Source organism: Carettochelys insculpta, chromosome 3 (genome assembly GCF_033958435.1).
Source record: "Carettochelys insculpta isolate YL-2023 chromosome 3, ASM3395843v1, whole genome shotgun sequence".
Classification (NCBI taxonomy): Eukaryota; Metazoa; Chordata; order Testudines; family Carettochelyidae; genus Carettochelys; species Carettochelys insculpta.
In genome coordinates, this window is record NC_134139.1 from 70,530,381 (window position 1) to 70,546,257 (window position 15,877).

At 39.7% G+C, this 15,877-nt stretch overlaps 1 protein-coding gene across 1 annotated transcript in view; it reads right to left on the reverse strand.

Moving 5' to 3' along the window:
- The window catches only part of FMN2 (formin 2), a 265,037-nt gene that overhangs the window by 119,251 nt on the left and 129,909 nt on the right, over positions 1 to 15,877 (reverse strand). The window contains exon 10 of the mRNA XM_074989102.1: positions 2,295 to 2,356. Coding sequence (XP_074845203.1) covers positions 2,295 to 2,356 — 62 coding nt within the window. The remainder of the gene's footprint in view (positions 1 to 2,294; positions 2,357 to 15,877) is intronic.

The following is a 15,877-nucleotide window of genomic DNA, read 5'->3' on the forward strand; positions in this document are numbered from 1 at the left end:
AGCTGTGACCTCATCCCCCACTGCAGCCAGCCCTTAGCACTGCCCAGGGTACACTACCTGGAAGGTCCAGCAGCAAATTAAGTAGTAGCAGCAGTGGCTGGGAGCACCAAGCCCTTTTGGATCATTGGGCTGCTGCGTAGTTGCCCCCTTCTCCCCCCACTCCTCCCATTGGTAGGCCAGTTCTATATTACTATATTCTGTTCCCAGGCTCCTGCTTTCTCTGCATGGAGTAAGAAGTCAGTCTAAGGCTGGAACTGGGATAGAAAGGATGAGGAAGGTAGAAAGGATAGCCCAGCATTGTGGCACTAGCCGCTGACATGAGCAACCTGGGCTCAGTTCTTATTCTCCCACAGTCTTCCTATGTGACCTTGGGCAAGTCATGTTGTCTCCATGCTGTCCTCTGTAACAGGGCAGTAGTACCTCACAGGTTTCCTGTACCGATTAAAGATTGTGAGGTGCTCAGTTACTATGGTAATAGGGGCCATATAAATACCTAAGATGGACAGGACATAGCTGTGGCAAAGTACAGATTGCGTCTCTGAAAACCAGCACTCTCTGGTCTGGCCAGATCTGTGGCTTGGCAGGACCATGGATGCTTCAGGCCCAGAGAGCTCAGTGAACCTAAGGACAGGAGGGCCAGCTGGAGTGGGAGCTTCAAGGGACTGGAGCCCTACGGCAGAGGTGATGCTGGTGTCAGAGCCTCATGGCAGCTGGAGCCTCACAGCAGCCCCAGGGCCCTTCAGCAGTGCTGGACCTGAGGCTGGGGCCCCATGGCAGCCCCATGACAGAAGGAAGAGAGCCTGGGGCACTTAGGACACCAGCTGAAGTTGGGCAAGGAGCCCAGCCAGTAGGCAAGGCAGTGTTCCTGCAGCAGGCTTTTTGGGGCTGGTGGAAGGAAACCTTCCCTGGTCTGGCAAATTCTCTTGTTCAGGACTGGTCAGGTCTTGACAATGCTGGATGAGGGAGTTCGAACCTGTCGCTCCTGTGGCAATCATACTATCATTGGGGAATAGAAGGAGTAAGAACAATGCTTAGTCTTTGCTGGCACTTGCCAGGGCTAAGCCCCATCTCCTCTAGGCTTGGCAGTTCACAGCCCTAGCACCTGGACTTGCCATATCAGTTATGAAACTAAAAAAAAAAGTGCTTGAACCCTAGCTCTTAATAACTTGTGCCCCAGCACCTCTTTCCTTATAAATTAAACATTAGCTAGAGAAAGAGCATACCCTGGAAAAACACTCTCTCTGCAGATATCCACATTTCTCTACACATTCTTAAAAAGTCAGATCTCCTGTCTATTCTGTAAAGAAATTCCATATATACCATATGCAACTTTATCCCTAATATGGATGATTTTGGGAAACTCAGCAAGCTGACATAATTTTCTGACCCTTGCACAAGTTCTTTGTAGAATGGTGTGATCCAGCCCTACACCCTCATTGCGTTTAAAAGACAAGGATTACATGTTTTAAACAAGATTTTGAAAATCGTAAGTGAAGGGAATACAAAGTCTCTGCATATATTGGCCAGGAATACCAAGAATGTTTCCGCTACTTAATGATTTCTACCTACAGACATGCAGGACCTGTTGAGGGTAAACAGAAAGCCCCTTTCCTTCTCCCTGGGAATTTGAAGTCTTTGACCTGATAATGCTAATGTCACCGTCTTCTAAGGATGAGTGGCCTTCCACCTCCTTCACAACAGGGCTCTGCTATTTCTGGCTTTGCAGTCAAAATAACACTGACACTAGGAAGCTTTAAAATACACCCTGATTTATTCTTAAATATCTGATTTTGAATAGATTTCACCTAATTTCTAAGAGAAGTTAGTATCTAATGTTTATGGATCTCAGTTTACTACACTTAGTTTTGGCGTTCTCAATGATTCTTTTTAAAAAATCTAAATTTTATTTTCTATAAAAGTTTTTTTTAAACACCTGAAATATAGTATTCAAAAAAGTTTTATGTGCAGCACAGGAATAAAGTATTTATTCAAACAAATGCAGTTTTATTTCATATTTGCTCCCATCAAATATAATATCAAGCTTATTAAAAGGCAGACATTATATATTTCAATATAAATGTGGTCCTTGACTTGGAAAATAAATGCACATTACAAAATGGACTACTATTTTAAAAAGGCAACTCTTTATCCTAATATTTCATTTAGATTTGCCAAAGTAAAAATTTCCTTAACAAAGAACATATTCATGCAGTTTAGTAATGAGCTGTTCCTGTTGCAAATAAAAAAAAATACCTTAATGTGAAAGTACAATATCTATACCTCCTATTACTCACATTCTCATATAGGGCCTGAAGGGTTTCTAGGTCAACAACAGAGTTGTCCAAGTTCACAACAGCTGTGAAGAAGACAAAAGGGAAAAAGAATTAATTGTCAAAATGATAATCCAGCAGTGAAAGACACACTGAACACAACGAACAGGAATAGCTTTTCTGACCCCATTGCTCATACAGCTTAAGGGTCTTAACTTTATTAATGCCTTGAATACTGCTGTTTCCAAGACCATAGTGTAGGATCCTGGTAGAGACAGGTGACAAGTGCTAAAGAATTAATCCCCTCCCACAATGTACACACACAATCCCATGAGTATGGCGAAAGCCAAAGATCAGAGGTAAGCTTTGCATCAGACTTTCATGGTCTAACTGAAAGCATTATAAAAATTTGTAAATCTGTACCGCAACCACACATACACAGGCATAAAAAAGCTCATTCCTGTCACTGGTTGGTTTCAGACTTAAACTGATTAATCCACAAATCAGTCAGTTAACTTTAAGGCTCCTGACAAAAGTCAAATCTGTGCACTAAGCTGACAGGTTTAGTACAGATACAAAATAGGCCTTTCCTGTTCCCAACCAATGCTTGTGCCACACACATCCTATACTTTCTCATTGTCAAAAATCTGTCTTAACAGCACCCAGAGAGCAATTTTAAATCGGCCCAAGCTTTGGAAAACTGTAACAAACAGGTACACTCATTTTCTGGGGTTACTACAAAAATTTTTTGAAGTGAAAGTATAGGTGCCAAGAACTTTTCATCTTTATTATGGTCAGTGAAGAATCATTCCATATTATTGTGAAAATATAATTATTAACATGTTAATGATTTAAAACCTGGTAAACCATTTTTTTCTTTTACAAGCTTACCATCCAAGCCATTGAAAAGCCAATTCAATTTCAATATACATGCAATTTCTAAATAAATAAAGTACAAGAACTAAAATTCCTATATAAATAAAGTACAGCTATTAAATTCTTGAAAGGAATACTCAATGTTATGCAGAAGGGAGTCTTGTAATAATAAATATTTTTACTTCAATATTTTAATATTTGCTATTTTGTGCTTTATTTATTTGTGTTTTTTCTGTGATTTTTATTTTCTGTAGGCATCCCTGTCTGCTAGCCAGAATTATCCCAGGACAAAACCGCTTTAGAAATCATGATGGTGATCAGTGATGGAATCCCAGTATCTCATTACTTGAGCCACTGTAAATCAGAGTTCTTGACTGTCACTAAGTGATTCTGTGTATACACCTCAAGATTACAGACAATATAATTCAAACTCATTTGTTTCTCATTTCTTTAAAGCATTCAGTGATACCATTCAGTGTCTGGGACTCATCACATTTTCCCCCTACAGGTCCGGATCTTAATTTTAGTTAAAGTATAATACAAGAATATATAAATAAAGAAACACCGATCTTGATTAAACCAAGCAGGGACCAGCAAATAGATATGGACAGTGTGTTAGCAAATGAAAGGAATGGAACTTAATTGTAAAAGTGCTAACATTCCAAAACAAACAAAGATATTTTTCTGTCTTTTCTTATCAGATATATTTTATGCATTCATTTTCCCTTGTTTCTCCTACCCTGCATGATAAGTACATAACATTTAAAATGCTTTTTAAGCCTAAATGTAATGCAAATTGGAGTAATTGTAGTATTATACACAGTGTTGATAGAGATGAAAATAATTAGGAGTTTTGCAAAAAAATGCAGTAGGGTCTCAACATGCGCAAGGCTTCTGTGTTCAGAACCATCATGAATGTTGATTTTTGCGAATAAAACAGGGTAGACTAGGAGCCATGGGGAAGCGGTGGCTGCCGGGGCTCCCCACCCCCAAAAGCAGCGGCCACCTGCACTCCCGCACCAGAGTCCACAGAAGCAGTGGCCTCAAGCAGCTGCTCGCGAATAACTGAATTCGCAAACATTAAGTTCACAGAATGTGGGGACCTTACTGTATACTAAACTTGAGCTGTCTATTTGCATTGGAGAATGCAAATATTTTCCCTTTCATTTAAGAACTTTTCAAAATGTCATCCAAATTGAAGCTCTCATTAAACTAGCAAAACAAGGAAATACATAATTAACACCTGAAGTGTCCATAAATCAGCTGATGACAAGAAGGTTGCTAATATTTCTTGGTAATACAACAATGGTTTATTTGGTTTGTTTATGTGTTTGTGCTATTTCATGTCACATTCTTAATTCTGTGAATAAATGTTACAACAGGCGCTCTAAGGCAAAACTACTTTAGAACTACTCTAAGACAACATTTCAGCAAGGCACTTACGCACATAAATTACCCCATTTTTGCTTTTACAAGTTAGTGTATTTCTATCATAAGCAAACACCGCAGCGTTTCAGTCATTCACTTTGACTCAATGGTAATCTTCCACTATCCCTGCCAGCAGCTCAGAGACAGTCTGCTTCTAAACTAAGAAATATGGCACAAGTTCCTGTTCTGACTTCTTCCATAATGTTAAGATCACACATGGATTACTTAGAGAGCAATAGAACACTTTTGTTTGAATGCTTGCCTGAGATAAGAGGATGCCTGGTAAACACAATGGTGCCAGGTCTGTGTACTTTCAACAAAATTGTTATGCAGAAGAGCAGGCATGTTTCAGGGAGCTGCTTAAAACAAATCATGCTGAGAAGATTACAGACAAGGATATAAAGAAATTAGCCCTGTGTGTGCGTGCGCGTGTAAAAAGTGTCTCACTCTCAAGAAAATGGCATTAAATATACCTACATGTACATTAAATAAATAATAAGTGGAGATACACGTCTCCTAGAACTGGAAGGGGCCTCTGGAGGTCATCTAGTCCAGTCCCTTGCCCTTTTGGTAGGACCAAGCACCAACCCTGACATCTATTTGCCCCCATCCCTAAAGGCCTCCTCAAGGATTGAACTCGCAATGCCATGTTTAGCAGGCCAATGCTCAAACCACTGAGCTCTCGCTCCCCTGTTAAAATAAGGGTGTGTCACAAGTGGGATATGAACCCATGTCTCTCTTCAGAAACCATATCACTCAACAGATCTCACCTTAAGTGTGGTGCCTTAGACCACTTGGCCATCCTGACAAGCATCCTGACACATATACCTACTTATAATTCTATAAAATTCCACTAGTTTTTCAACAAAGACTAAGATATACTTATTTCACAAAATAAGATTATAAACTGAATTCTGTAAGAGGATAATTAAAAAGCTTCCTGCCCCCTCATATAATACTATTATTTACTCATGAACTCATCTAAACATGAATCACAGAAATTAAGCATCTAATTTTATTTACCCAATAACTAGACCTGCAAGATAAAGTACCACCTAAATCAATATTCACAGTAACAATCCATCTATTTGTGGAATACATTTTGTTATGTGCACTGAGGCATGTTTGGATGTCCACCACCCATAAAAACATATGCTGCTCATTTGGGGTAATATGTGCTCTCTATAAATCTGTCATGTGGCACCTGAGTCCCTCCTGGGCAACCACCCAGGTGTTCAGCATACAGGGAATACAACCAAAACCACAAATACGATGGTCAACTAAGTAATGAAAGGAGAGATAAACATCAACTTTTACAGAGTGCTTTGGATGGCTGGACTGAGATGAACTATACTACTCTAGTGTGTCACTGTTTGGGCATCCCTCACAAGGATGCCAAAGTCCATGGACATGGCAGTGATCAGTTCCACAATGATGATATTCCACTATCCCAACAAACAAAGCTTGGTATGAGATCAAGGGAAAAAAAAATCAAATCATACAGAGCATTTTTTTAGTAAGTCGCTAAGTTACAAAAGAAACACACACACCTACATACGCACTGGAAAAAAAAAAGTCATCTTGTCTTGACTGCGACAAAATTCTCTGGACTAGTCTCTGTGAAACCCATCCCATACCTATTCAATACATTCAAAGCACAGCAGTAAATGACATCTTTGTGGAGCATCATTCTGATGTAACCATACACCCTGCCTTTTTCATTCAGGCTATGTCTACACTACAAGATAATATGGATTTTAAGTCAATTAGCCTGATTTTTCCAAGTGCCTGTCTTCATTGTATATTCCATTAGCTAGATCTTTGAAGCACTAAAATTGACATATTAAAATCTTAATATCATAGTAACCTGATGAGTGTAGCATTCAGTTTGAATTTAAAATTCTGAATGAAATGTAGCGAGGACACACCATGTCTTTAAATCGAATTCATTAGCCTCCAGACATATCCCGTATGTGCCCCACAATGTTCCACAGCTCTCTGCTCTGGCACCTTACATCTCCACTGCTCTCAGGTGCGGACAAATTAGGCAACAGGAAGACCATTTCAACTCAGCACTTTGAAGCCCATGGCTGTAGGGTCATGAGAGGCTGAAAAATAATGTTTTTCTTTGCTGGTAGCACGGCTGTGGGGTCTGTGGTTTTATGTACACCCGTGCTAGCTGCCTTTTTTTTTTCTGCACTGCCTTGAGCCAGCCTCTGTCCCTCCCCTCGCAGCCCCGGACCATGCAGCAGCTGGGCTGTGGGTGGGGGTTGTGCTTATCCAACAGAAGTACAAAATTCTTTTCAGCCGTTTACATTTTCTCCTGCTCCCAACATCCCCTCTCTTCCCTCACCTGGAGGTGCCATGCAGTCTGGAACCTGCCCACACCCAGCCATATCATGTGGCTTGACCCTGAATCAATAAAAGGACATACTGTGCCAGGTGCCAGGCAGCTTGCACACAGTGAGGGTCACAGTTTTCAGGTGCTGGCTGTAGCCATGGGTCTTTCAGTTGCCTGGGGGATGTCACCTTTGTCGGACATGATTTTTCATCAATAAAATAAACTACTTTGTCACTAGACTGGCTGCCCTCAGACCAAATTTTTTGTATGGGCTTTATCCAAAGGGGCTGGCTATAGCCGGGGTCATTTAGCCACCTGGGGGGAATCTCCCTCAGTGGTCACAGTTTGAGGCTGACTCAGGGTGGTCTTTTAGCCACCCCGAGCCATACCTGTTTCAATGAAGGCAATGTTGTAACTATACAATTATCATAGTTCTCGAAGTAAGGCTTGCAGCTAGGAATATTCTTGTTCTGAGGGTCTGTTTTGGCAGGTCCAAACCTTGCTGCAGTCAGGGGTCTTTTAGCCACCCCAAGCCATAACTGTTTCAATGATTCAGTCAAGTTTCAGTGTAGCACCCATGTCGACTTAAACATATTCTGCTTCTAAAGTGTCTTTTTTTTTTTTTTTTTAGCAGGGGCCTAAATCCAGACTCAGGTCCAAACATAATCAAAGAGTCTCCCTGGGTGGTCAAGATTTTCACGGATGTTGGTTGGGACAGATTTAACACCCCTCCCCCCAAAAAATTACAAAAAGTATCTCTCTTATAAAGGCATTCCAGACCCCTGTCTGGAAAAAGGGACGTTTGTTTAACACAGCAGGGGAAAGAGAGGAATAAAATGTGGGAAGATGTTTTCAGATATTCACATCTACTTGTGGGGTATTTTTTCCCCCATGCTGCACCAGTGAAAATAGCCAGAACGCTGCGGGGCTCAGGAAACTGTGTATAGATTCTTATAATACACTGCTGCAGCACTCAATTTTAGCTATTTGTGCGTGACAGCAATAAGTTGAGTTTGTGGGGAGTATGTGGGAAGGTGAGGATGCTCAAAATCGAATGGATAAAACCCAGTGTTAAGAAATCAATTTTAATACATTCAATTTTAATTCATAGCATAGATGCAGCCCCAGTGATTATGAGTTTTTTGTCAATCACAATGAAATTTAAGTTTCTAGTCCCATCTATCTACCTAAGTTACTTAGATAGCTATAATTACATACTATTGGTGCATCTCACAGTCTAATGCATGTATCCTGACAACATGCCTGCAAGATAGGAAAATAATATTTTACATGTAAGGACTAGATCAGAGGGAGGCTAAGTAATTTGCCCAAGGTCACATGGTAGGTCTTTGATAGAACTAGAAACGCATCCCAGGTTTTCCAAGTACTACATTGCTCCCCAAATTATTGAGTTACTCTTCCTCTTTCCTATTCTCAACCACCAGGCTCTACATAACTTTATCTCTGCTTATCCATCACCACTGCTCTGCCCAGGTTACCAGCTAGGACTGCCAACTTCCCTGATTTTTCATAGGTCTCACAGTCTCTTTCCATTCAGTCCTCTGTACATGGTGCATCCTCCTTAAATCTATAAGCTTTCTCTTTCAACTACCTTCACAAGACCCACTCTCACTGCTTATGTCTACAGTAGAGTGTTTTCTCGAAAAAACTAGGTTAGATATGCTTTAGCATTTACACCTAACTTACGGCTGAAAAATGAAACAGTGTAATGTTTACAGAACAAGGAGAAAAGAAACATAAAATAGCAAGCGGGCATTACGGTCAATATACATAAGACATTCCAGAGTTACAAAGCGAAAGGATTTAAATAAAACTGTTTTCTCAGCATAGATGAGCAAATGAGAATTCAGAAGAGGCCTCATTTAAATGGATATCTTTAGAAAAAACTGACAGAGTATCCACACACTGCAAACTTAAGAATCTAAGCATGAACAGAGACTAATCATCATCCTAGGAGGAACTGGCAGGAATCTGATTGTCTTCTTCCATAGCACACAACCATCAAGGGACCCAGCTACCCATATCAGCCAGCCAACCAAATAGCCAAGCACACTCAACAGGACAAGCAGAATGCAGCAGCCCCTATGTTTCTATTAAACAAATGAGCAAACAATCTAAGCTTTGATGCACCATCAAGCCAGTGGCAAGATAAATCCAACATCAGTAGAGTGGGAATAGTAGCACTTAGGGTAAGCTATTGTATTGATTACTTCTTGAAGAACAAGTAGTTTAAAAAAAAAACTGTCACACATTGCTGTGTTTCATAGCATTGGCTGTCAACTGTTACACACTGTCCTATTGTATGTCATTTCTCCCCCTAGGGCAATACAGTGTGAACGTCTCTAGTGCGGCACTCTCTTGCCTGGCAACATCCATAGTTAAGAACCATTTTAGTTGGCCAAACAGCCACATATCATGGGTATGACCAAGTTTCCAGAGATCCTATAAAGTTTGTTTACAGCCACTGATCCTCATTCTCATGGTTCTGTGCTTTTGCTTAGCTGTAATTTCTCTCTCAATGACTTTTAAGAGCCCATTAAGGAGTGAAAGCATTGGTAATGCTGCTGGACAACATCAACCTCCTGTCTTCTGGCAAATTCTCTTGTTTGGCACTGGTCAGGTCCAAAGGGTTCAACCTGCACCAGCAACTAAACAGCCTATCATTTCTCACCTAAGGAGTTCTCCTTTAGCTCAAAATATCATAGAATCATAGAACAATAGAGCTGGAAGAGACCCAAAAAAGCCATCAAGTCCAGCCCCCTGCTCTAGGACCAAACCCATCAGATCAGCCCAGCCAGGGCTTTGTCAAGGTGAGACTTAAACACCTCCAAGGATGGAGACTCCACTACTTCCCTGGGGAGACCATTCCAGTGCTTCACCACCCTCTTAGTGAAAAAGTTTTTCCTAATGTTCAACCTGGCCCTTCCCAACCACAACTTGAGACCATTATTCCATGTTCTGCCATTCGTGACCACTGTGAACAGCCTCTCTTCAGCCTCTTTGCAACCTCCCTTCAGTTAGTTGAAGGCTATTATCAAGTGCCCCCTCAGTCTTCTCTTCTGCAGACTAAACAGTCCCAATTCCCTCAACCTTCCTTCATAGGTCATATGCTCCAGCCCCCTGATTATTTTGGTCACCCTCCGCTGGACCCTCTCCAGTGTATGCACATCCTTCCTATAACTGCGGGGCCAGAACTGGACATGGTACTCCAGATGCGGCATCACCAAAGCCAAATAAAGAGGAATAATCACTTCTCTGGATCTACTGGCAATGCTCCTATTGATGTAACCTAATATGCCATTAGTCTTCTTGGCTACAACGGTACACTGTTGACTCATGTCCAGCTTCTCAGCCACTACAACTCCCAGGTCCTTTTCTGCAGAACTACTACTGAGCCAGTCAGACCCCAGCCTGTAACAATGCTTGGGATTCTTCCGGCCCAAGTGCAGGACTCTGCGCTTGTCCTTATTAAGCCTCATCAGATATCTTGCAGCCCAGTCTTCCAATTTGTCAAAGTCAGTCTGCACCTTATCCCTACCCTCCAGCGAGGGTCTCTCTTTGTGCTGAAGGTCAAATCCCAAGATTCAAAATGAGGTATTGTTTTAAGCAATCCATCTTAAACAAATATGGAGAAGGGGATGTTGGAAGAGGAAGATTTCCCATCCCCCGTGGAAGGTACAGGGAACCCTCCTCCCAAAATCTTAACTTTTTAAAATTTAGGAACTTTGTGTGCTGAATAGATATGGTAAGAAAAGAGCTCAAAGTATTGGTACACTTTCTTGTGTTACTTGCAACACAATGCCTATTGATAACTACTAGCAGATGAGAAGCAGCACCATGTACGGATTTAAAATACAGGAAAACATTTTCGTATTACTACTTATGTGTTTGCATTTTGCACCCACTCAGTATGTACTGTCAGAAACCAAAACCACAACTCATTGGGGTAAGGGTTTTCTTTTTCTACATGAATGTGCAATATGCTTTTGGTCTCTGTGCTTTGATTCTCTCACAGAGGTGAGAATCAGTCTCGCTTAGAAATGTACATAACTCTTTATTGCTGCAGACAGTGATTTGTTTGGATCTACACTTTGAATAAGAAATTAGAATAGTGCATAAAGTCTACAATTTGAAGAGGACTGGAAATTAGGTGATATTTGTGTTTGTTATAAAAACATTAAAAATTTTAAAATTATTTGGAAACATCCAACCACCCACACATACTTGGGAAGTCAGCTACCATGGAAAATTCCAGACAAAAAACATTAACTTGAGGAACCTGAGCAACTGAAAAAGAGGGAATTCATGATGAAGGTGTATTTAATCCTTAGTTTTCACTTCTCATTCTTCTACAATGTATAATAGGGACTAATTAGCATTTTTAGACCTTAACTTTTCATTTCCTGGCTTCGGGTTCTATTTAGTAACTTTAGAATTTTCTTAATATAGGGTTTGAATTGTGATATAGAAGAAAGATATTGCTAACACACAACTTTGCTACACACATCTCAACCAAATGCGGTCATGTAAGTTTAAGGACATCAGTTACTGATTAAGTCCATCTAATGCCATACACCTATACCGTATGTTTATAAAATGTATGCAAGTTCAAGTCTTCAGAAACAAATACATTTTGTTTGATTCCATATGTCGCCTTCTTGGCGGCAAGAAAAAAATGGAGCCCAACACTGTAATCCTTTCAGAATAAAATGTTTAAATACAAACACGATTGCTATTTTAGACTGTTTAATCTAGAGAGATTGTATTTCAGTTCTGTTTTTTAAAAGGTTTGCTGATTTGATCATAGAGAGCACTTCACTGCTTATCTTAATATTTAGATAAGATTTCTTTAAGTTTAGCAGGTGATGGAATCATGGGTGTGGGATATAGGACAGCAGAAATAAATAAATAAATAAATAAATAACCAGCATGTCACCAAGTTACAGTGTAGTGAGCCAATCAATGAACCTGCTGGAGGCTGGTCTTCTGGGATGGAATTTGAAGCAGAACTCTGAATGGTAGGGGGCAGGATTTTCAATAAACTAAGGAAGGACTGTCATCATGCCTCCACACCCTTAAATAGTACCTAATTCTTAGCTCTGAGGACAAGGAACACTCTATTTTCTTCAGATGTGAAAGAGAGAGAGAGATTTAGTTGGTGATTTTTAGGTGAAAATAAGATTACACAAGATTATTTTATAAGCAGGTTTTCATGGGTTTTTCCCTTCCTGGAGAGAGGAATCAATGGTAAGGAATGGACCATTTCCATCTTTCTGAAGGAAAGATAAAACAAAACAGTCTCAATTACATTTTTAGAAAACTCCACTGAAATAAGTTTCTTATACCTAACACAACAAATGCAGACTACAAGATGGTAAAGCCTGGTACAAGCATTCAATTTAGATAATCTCTTCAAGTTCCTCATGACATTGGTATTTATTAATAATATGCCAATAAATCTTTGTTTCCTAGATACACTGTATACACAAACATTCTAGAGAGTGTGATACAGAACTATGCATCCACACAAGGTACTCATGCTAAGCAGACTCTATGCACTGGTTTTCTGCACTCTTGTATACCATCTCAGACCATGTAAGAAATAGGACCGAGCATGGGCCCAAATGTCCTTGAACCAGGTTTATTAACATAGCCAAAATCCACTCAGGCTCCTGCATTCCCTTTCTCACCAGCCCGGTCAGCAATAATTACACTCCTGTTGTGTATTTAGGCTAGTGTCCCGTCTATAATAATGCCCAAACACAAATGGTTCAGAGGAAAGTGCTGTTATGGAAGATACATTCCCTAACTGCTGCTCTGCACCCTAAAGTAAGAGAGAGTTTACAACTCTCCTCAAATGTAGGATTTGATTTGCTGTGAGGTTGGTAGATTACTGCTCTTTCATTACTGCAGGTTGAATCTCTTTAATCTGGCACATTCTCGTCAAACAAGATCCATAACCTGGCACGATTTTAGTTAGCTGGATGATTACTTATCATGGGTGCGGCTAAGTTTCCCATGGTCCCCTAAAGTTTGTTTACAGCCACCAGGTCTGGCTCTCAGTGTTCTATTCTGTTATTTAGCAGTAGTTTACCTCTAAATGTTGTCTAAAAGCTCAGCATGTGGTGTAAGTGTTGGCAATGTTGCCAGACAATATTGGCCTCCCATCATTTGGCAAATTCTTTTGTTTGGCACCTGTCAGGTCCCAAAGGTGTCAGATTAGAGAGCTTTAACCTGTATTTGAATTTTAGTTCTGCTGAACTCAGTCTCAGTGATTACCTCTTTGCCATGATATATACTGGCTAATTATTCATCTTTATGATATGTGTGTTTTCCTAATTTTAAAATGCTTCCTTTTCATTTAATTGAATTTCACATTATTTATTATTTGTACTACAGTAACTCCTAGAATATTCCCACAATGAATGCTTGTACCATGCTATACCAGCTTCTTACTTTGACAATGCTGTACACTTTTCACTAAGACAACCTGTACAAAATGGAGCTTACAGTCTAAATAGACAAAAAAAAAATGGGTCGGAGATGAAATAGAGAAAATGCCGAAAGTTGTTCATGGTCAAAGAAGATCACTGGCACAGACAGAAACAGAACTCAGGTTTCTTGCTTAGTTGTTTCCCCTCCAAAGTAACCATTGCTCAATCTTTACATTCTTTTCATATGCAACTCTTTTTATGTCTTTAACAATTTCTGCTATGGCCTTGAACTTCCTTCTTTCTGCTACAATCTTTGTTTGAGGTAGGGTGACAGATCAGACTATTGAAGGTTAGGGTGCATATCTGATGCATGCAATAATGTTTTCAATAGTATTTTCCATCCCTTCCTTTATGCTTCCTCTTTTTTAATGTCTGCTCTTTTCAACTGGTACTACATATTAAAGAAAAGTTATCACCAAACTAGGCACAATGACATTCATCACCTTCTTGGTAGTCACAGTTAGTTTAGAACCCAGCAAAGTATGCAAACAGCTCAAGTTCCTCTTCTGATATGCACTACATAGTGTTCTACAAGCTGATTTACAAATATACCTTTGTCACTCACAAAAGCTTGTTACTTACTAAGTAAAACTGTTAGCCTTTAATGTTCTACAGGACTGCTTGTTTATTGTGAATCTACAGACTAACACAGCAACCCCTCAGTCTATTAAAGATAACTGTGTTGATAATACACTCAGACTTAAGGACTTAGTAACAAGTAGCAATCTAATAAAACATAGCACGATAAAAGTCAATGTAAGGAAGTGTTTCTAGTTGTGGTCCACAAGAATCTGTTTTGGTCCACTGCTGCTAAATCTCTTTATCAATGTCCACAAGATAGAAAGAAAAAAAAATGTTAGCAAAGTCTGCATACAGCCCAGCCTGATGGAATAGTAAATAAAGATGACACATCAGTTACACAGAGCAACCTTGGTGAGTTGGGAAGTTAATTGTATTGTAAATACAGCCAAATATATGCAAGGTCATGCTTCTAGAAACAAAGACTATAGGCTGCCCTTACAGATTATAGGGTGACTGCATCCTAAAAAGCAGTCACCTTGGAAAGGACTTGAGTCATGGTGGATAGTTAAGTTAAGATTTGCTCTTAGGCCAAGGTGGCAGCTAAGGGAGATAGCAATCTTTTAATGGTATGTATAAAACACGGGGCTATAGCGTAGCAAGAAGCGGGTGGCTCCCTCCATAGTGTTAGTGACACAGTTACAAGAATAAAGTTGAAATACTGGAAAGCATTCAGAAGACAACCTTAATAATGAGTTGAGTTATGAAACACCTGCCTTAAATGAGAGTCTTATGATGATTAATCTGTTTCAGTTATCCAAGAGAGGTTAAGAGATGCCTTGATCATGGTCTCTAAGTACCTAGAGGAATACAGTTTAGGAAAAGGCATAAGTGAGCTCATTGCAGTAAGTGGAAGCTAGACATTCAAAATGAAAGTAAATAGACAAGCTTTTAATCAGAGAGTGATCAACCATTGGGACAACTTACCAAGGAATGTGACAGATTCTTCATCACCTAAAGTTTTTGAAATCCAGGCTCCATTAAAATCAATGGGAAAACTCCCTTTAAACTGTAAATGAAGCTCACATTTTTCTTAAATTAGATGTTCTAGTTCAATCACTACCTAAGGTCCTGATGGAGGGAATATTGGGAGAAATTATATAGCCTGTGCCGTCCAGGAGGGATTACCATTACCACAATAGACTCTTGTGGCTATAAAAGTACATGAACTTTTCAACGTTGAATTTTGTGTCTATTCAGCTACCTTTTTTTATTCTGCTTTGAAGATCCTCACAGAATCCCCTAGTTCTGAGTGATCTAAAACACTTTGCTTTATCCTCAAATTTTGACACCTTTTGCCCATCTCTTCCATTAATAAACATATTGAAAACCACTAATCTAAAGCCAATGTAAATAATTATACAAGTACTTAGAAGAGCTTTCATAGAACAGCAGGACTGGCTGCAAACCTTGCTGACCAAGAACACAAAAGACAGCTGGAAAATTTTTACTTACAGAAGTAAATTAAATAATAAGAAATTAGGTAAAGTCTCACTCCACATCTGTCAGCACCACCAAATGCTATTTCACTAAAAATAAACCTTCAGTTTCTTCTCCCAGCTCCCAAAAAAAGTTATACTTGGCATATAAGAAAGAAGTAAGATGTAGCCTTATATTTTACATGCCTGTGTAAAATCTCTAGACTATAATATTTCAACACATAAACCTTTCCACCAAGCGTGCTAAAGTTACTGCTTCTGTCAACCACTGATGTTATCAAAGTGATGTACGAAAAACAAGCAATCCCGTAGACCATTAAAAATAAAATGTGTTTATTAGGTAATGAGCTTTTGTGGGTAAGACCCACTCCATCAGATGATGCGACATGTGGTCCATGTTCTAAGCATGGTAAGATCATGGAAATACCT